The sequence below is a fragment of the Grammomys surdaster genome, unplaced genomic scaffold, assembly GCF_004785775.1.
Source record: "Grammomys surdaster isolate TR1022 unplaced genomic scaffold, NIH_TR_1.0 1164, whole genome shotgun sequence".
Lineage (NCBI taxonomy): Eukaryota > Metazoa > Chordata > Mammalia > Rodentia > Muridae > Grammomys > Grammomys surdaster.
This window is the reverse complement of record NW_021605583.1, coordinates 2,250,757-2,255,986: the sequence shown is the minus strand read 5'-3', so window position 1 is coordinate 2,255,986 and position 5,230 is coordinate 2,250,757. Positions and strand designations below refer to the sequence as shown.

At 42.7% G+C, this 5,230-nt stretch overlaps 1 protein-coding gene across 3 annotated transcripts in view; it reads right to left on the bottom strand.

Moving 5' to 3' along the window:
* LOC114635029 (NXPE family member 2) overlaps positions 1-5,230 on the bottom strand; it is an 83,135-nt gene that overhangs the window by 17,638 nt on the left and 60,267 nt on the right. For 2 of the 3 annotated variants that reach the window (XM_028783645.1, XM_028783646.1), the window contains one exon: positions 2,697-2,805. In XM_028783645.1, the coding sequence (XP_028639478.1) occupies positions 2,697-2,805 (109 nt within the window). Of the gene's footprint in view, positions 1-2,696; positions 2,806-3,653; positions 3,749-5,230 lie in introns of those variants that run through there. The other variant, XM_028783647.1, reaches the window with a different exon arrangement.

The following is a 5,230-nucleotide window of genomic DNA, read 5'->3' as shown; positions in this document are numbered from 1 at the left end:
TAAGTGTGTGTGTGTGTAAGTCTGTATATAAGGGTGTGTAAGTGTGTAAGTGTGTGTGTGTACACACACATGCACATGTGACACATGTGGACATCACATACAGCATGTATACAGAGATAAAAGATCAATCTTGTCTGTCAGTTCTCCCTCAGCCTTGTTTTGAGACAAGGTCTCTCTCGTTGTTAACTGCTCCATACACTAGACTACCTGGCCCATGGGCTGCTAGGGTTCTCCTGTCTCTGCCTCCCATCTCTATGTAGGAGTGCTGGGATGACAGGCATGCAGTGCTACAATGCCAGCTTTATGTGGGTCCTGAAGATTGGAACTCAGGTTCTCATGCTTACAGAACAAGCATTTTACCCACTGAGCTGTCTCCCCAGACCCCTGTTAATATAGTTTTAATCTCCTATCTGTTTATGCTCTTTCATGTCTTACTAGAACCATAACATGTTCAGTACAGTTGTGCTCTAACTAGTAAGATTAACATGCTACTGTAAAGAAGATAAAATAACAAACCACTCTGCTTGTCTTGCTCCTTTCGTGGCAGTCAGTCGTCTTCCATCCCACATACGATGGTTATTCTTGGCTATCAACTCAACTACATCTGGAATTAACTAAAACCCAATGGCTAGGTACACCTGTGAGGGATTTTTTTTTCCTTAATTAAATCATTTGAAGTAGGAAGACCCATTTCTAATCTTTCCTACCTTTGAGGTGGGAAGATATATTTTTAATCTGGATCTTTTGATCTGAGCCATACCTTCTGGTGGCAGCTTACATAAAAGAAGTGGGAGAAGGATGCTTGTTCTCTCCCTGCTTGCTCTTGCTCTGGATAACAAATCTGTTCTTTCACTGGCATTAGAGCCTGTTTCTTTGTGATTCCAGCATATACTGAAGACCAGCTAAGACATCCAGCCTCATAGACTGAACAACTACTGGATTCTTGAACCTTCCATTGGTAGATAGTCATTGTTGGGCTGGCTGGACCACAGCCTATAAGCCATTATAGTAAATCCCCTAGATAGATAGATAGATAGATAGATAGATAGATAGATAGATAGATAGATAGATGGATGGATTCATACATACATACATACATACATACATACATACATACATACATGATAAATTGATTCTACGAGTTCTGTTTCTCTAGAGAACCCTAATATACCAGGGTACTTTTTTTTTTCTTTCGTTTTGACATAGGTTTGTTATGTACCCCAATCTAGTATGAAATTCACTATGTAGCCAAGGCTGGTCTCAGATTTATTAAGTAGCCCAGACCTAGTCTCAAGTGCATGATCTTCTTGCCTCAGCCTCCAGAGTGCTGGAATTACGGGTGTTTTCCACATCACTCAGTTACTACAAGGAAACACTAGAGACCAACTCCCCTGCTTACAGAGGAGAGAGCTTCCGTCTGCTCTAAAAGACTATGGGTATCTTCAGAGTTGTTTGTTTCCTTAAAGAAGCTTCTGAGAAATCAGCCGGGGTAACCAAGTCACTCTAACTCTTTCCTAAAGGTAGTGTAGAGTAGATGTGGCCTATCATGATGTTAAACTGCGCAAGCCCAGAGGTGATCATGTCCGCCATCTTTTCTTTGTGGGCACCTGACCTAGGACCTACATCGAGCATGCTCAGAAATGTTCATCTTAAACTGGGGAAATCCAAGCCTGTGCCTGCGTCTGCATGGAGTTTTCTGTCTAAATAAGGATAGGCTCCTCAAATAAGATCCTCGCGTGCCCATCTTTCTAAGAGAACAGTGCCTTGCAAACAATGCCAGCTTCTCCTTACTTGCAATGGGTATTTCTTTCTGCACTCTTTTATGGCTGGGTGGTACTTTTTGTCTCTGTAATTGCAAATGTGTTGTGAGCCTGTGACATTTGGTTACAAATCCTGCCTTAAATTAGTTGACTTTTCTCCCTCCTGGTGCCTTATCTCAGGTCATTGTTACTTCTTACCTGGGTCAGATCACAAAAACAAACAAACAAAAAAAAACTTTCTTTACTTGGTTACTAAGAAGCTATTTGTCTAGCATCTGTTATGGGTCTGACCTAGGCTTATCGCACTAAGAACACAGCAAAATCCTTGTTGTTCTAGAGGTTACCATATGTTAGCAGAGATAAGCCAGCAATCAATGGTTATAATGAGTTGTTAGATCTTACAGTACAGTAGTAGCACGCAAAAAGTATTGTGAAAAAGAAGTCAAGTCGAGAAAGAGAATCCAGAGGCAGAGAGGGAGCTGCATCGTCGGTCAAGAAGATAACATCTGAGCAATCAGATGACTGGGGAGAGGAGGAATGGGGAGTCCAGTCAAATAAGGCTGCAGAAAGGGAAAAGCCAAGCAACACTAAGTTAACTATACAAAGAATAACAAACCCTCCGTGATGGAGGAAGAGGACAGAAACAGATATGGTTGCTTTATAGCCTCTGAGGCTATAGGAGGAGATACTGTTGAGGTAGGTGGCAATGCCAAGCAGTAAGGAGAGGCACAAATCCACCTGCCACTAAAGAAACAAGAACTGCATATGTACCTATACTGTGCAAGGGAGTGGCATCAAATAGAGACCCTTCTTTATGGTGCCTTGCTAAGATGAGAGCACTGTTAACATTTACTTTTTGCCTTTACAAAGAGTAGCACTCAAGTGAAGTTGCTCTGACCCTCCCCGGGAAATTATGAAATAGGAAACAATTCTTACCTCTGTGCTGTCTTTTGAAGCCATGAAGACAACCAAGAAAACAAAGATAATTAACACCATCAGGAACAGTTTCCGAGCTGAGGCATTTGGAAGCGAACAGAGCAGTATCCTAGGGGTGAGGATAGGAGAAGTCATCGACGGGTAAAGAAAAATGACCCGGCTCCTCTGAGAGCCTCGCTTGCTCCTTTGTTGTCTCAGAGTGGGATCTCCTGGGATTTTGCCAAGTTGTTATTGAAAATCAGATAGAGAGATTTCCTTGAGGCAGGGAGCAAAGCAAGTTGAGAGACTGCAGGTTTCTGACTCAGGAGAGATTTCCGGGGCTGTGCCAGAACAGACCTGGAAGCTTGTCTCGTATTCAGGGCTTTGGGTGGACAGTCAGGTCAAGTCATTTGCAAAGAGAATCTCCTCCCCTGAATTTCTCCCAAGGTCCTGCTCATCTGATGAGTGTCTCCCTGGTACAGTAATCAATCTCTCATTTTTTTATTCCATTTATAAAGCAGCTTCCTTCCACCTCAGGTTATATCTTTTTATGTCACAATAGTTGATCAACAATTTCTCCCAAAGAGCAGTAGTTTCAGAAAAAGCCGACTGTTGAGTGGCCAAAGTTTGCATCTTACTTTTTTTTTTTAATTCAGAATCTCAAAAAAAGCAAAGAACTAAATTCCAACAGTGTTCCTCAAAAGTGTTTTACAAGAGTCACAGGCTCAACATGTCTCCACATACATACACATATTACTCATATAGTCGGCATAAGTCAACACTTATCCTTACTACATATGAAGCAATAATTTTTCCTGCCTATTCTACATGGTCCCATCCCATTCTTTCCAACTTTAGGGTATTTTCAAACCCATATCACATAACTTTGCAATCCCCTGAAGCAAAGCCCCAGCAAGTCTGTAGTCTTTCCACTGGCCCCCATAGTGAAGCCAATCGGGAAGAGCAGAAAGTACATACCTGTGGCTAAGCATCCTTCTCATGGTCTCATGCTCTCCTACAGCACTTAGAGCTACCTAGAGAGGCTCCTCGGTGCCCGGGCCCTTTACATTTCTTTCAGTGTTGGAGTTTCTATATAAAGCTTCAAAGATCAAAAGCTGACCTTCGATTTGTAGGCACGGTGCCATCACAGAGATCGCCAACCTCAGTAACCTATTCCTGTTCACCACGAGTTGGGAGGAAGCTCTGGAGTTTGCTTTTACAGAGGTCGTGATGGGCAGGGCAGGGCAGGGCAGGGACTAGCTTTTCTTCACTTCCAGCCAGACTTTCTATGCTTATAATTGATAGTGCTCCCTCCCATGCCACCCCACCCCACCTGTTGCTTATGATAGTGCTCCCCACTCCACCCTCTCCTCAGGTTTTGTCCAACCATCCAGTCAGTCTGTAGTCCCTACCTCTAAGACAGTTTTGCTGTATCTGAAGCATTTGGACAAAGACAAAGTAAGTCCCGGACCACAGGACTGCCTCAGAGTAATGAGCCTCACCTTCTATAGATGCTTCAAACATCCCAACAATTCCAATAAAATCTGAGGCCGCAAGCAGAGCATCCACAGATCCCAATCCCACCATAACCTGTATGATGTAAGTGAGGACTGCAGAGGGCAGAGGTGACAGGACCCCAAGGACGCTTAGCAGCCACAAAGAGCTACCTGTCAAGGACATTCTACCACCACAGGACATGGGACCAAATGTGGACACAGCTTTTGCTCCTCAAGAGGGTAATCCATATCTAAATCTCTTTGTATAAAGATAGATCTAGATACAGTTATGTACACACATGCATGTATTGAACATATATGTATAGATATAAATGTATATAGCACTTCTTCATGCCAGTTCTTCTAGGCATGTATTCATCAGTGGCTATGGTCACAGCACACTGAAAACATGCATAGAGGTTCAGATGATAATTTGGGGAAATGAAGAAAAGCTATCAAGCCTGTCAATCTTCCCCACCCACGTTCTCATCCATCATCGTGTGTTGTATGAAGTATGAGAACTACAGCCATACACCACATTACACCATTCTAGTCAACTTTCAATGGTGGTATCATAAGACTGTATCATCTGGTGAGGCTGTGCCTGTCTTACTGTGTATAAGTACATACTATGATGTTCACACAAGCACCTATGTGATTTTCATAGCTTAGCTTTCTTGACTGCGGTGAACATGAGAAGAGAAATATCTCCTAGGTGTAATGCCTGTAATACCTTTGCATGCTGAATCGCTGGGTCGTAAGGTAGTTGCTCTTTGTTTTTTGAGGAACTGCTTTCCTACCAGCACGTGAATAGAAGTTTCCTCCTTCCTGTCCTTCTTACAAAAGCCTTTGTAACACAGGGCCATATCTCTTCATCAGTTGTTTGACATTATTTCTTTCCTAATCTTTGGCACAATTCATCGATGAAGTCATTTAGTTCTAGACTTTTCTTGGCTGACATTTTTTTTTTTAGATGTTTTCCCTGGGCATGAGCATTTTGCATGCATGTCTATGCTCCATATGTATACAGTGCCCACAGATGTCCGTGCTCCATATGTA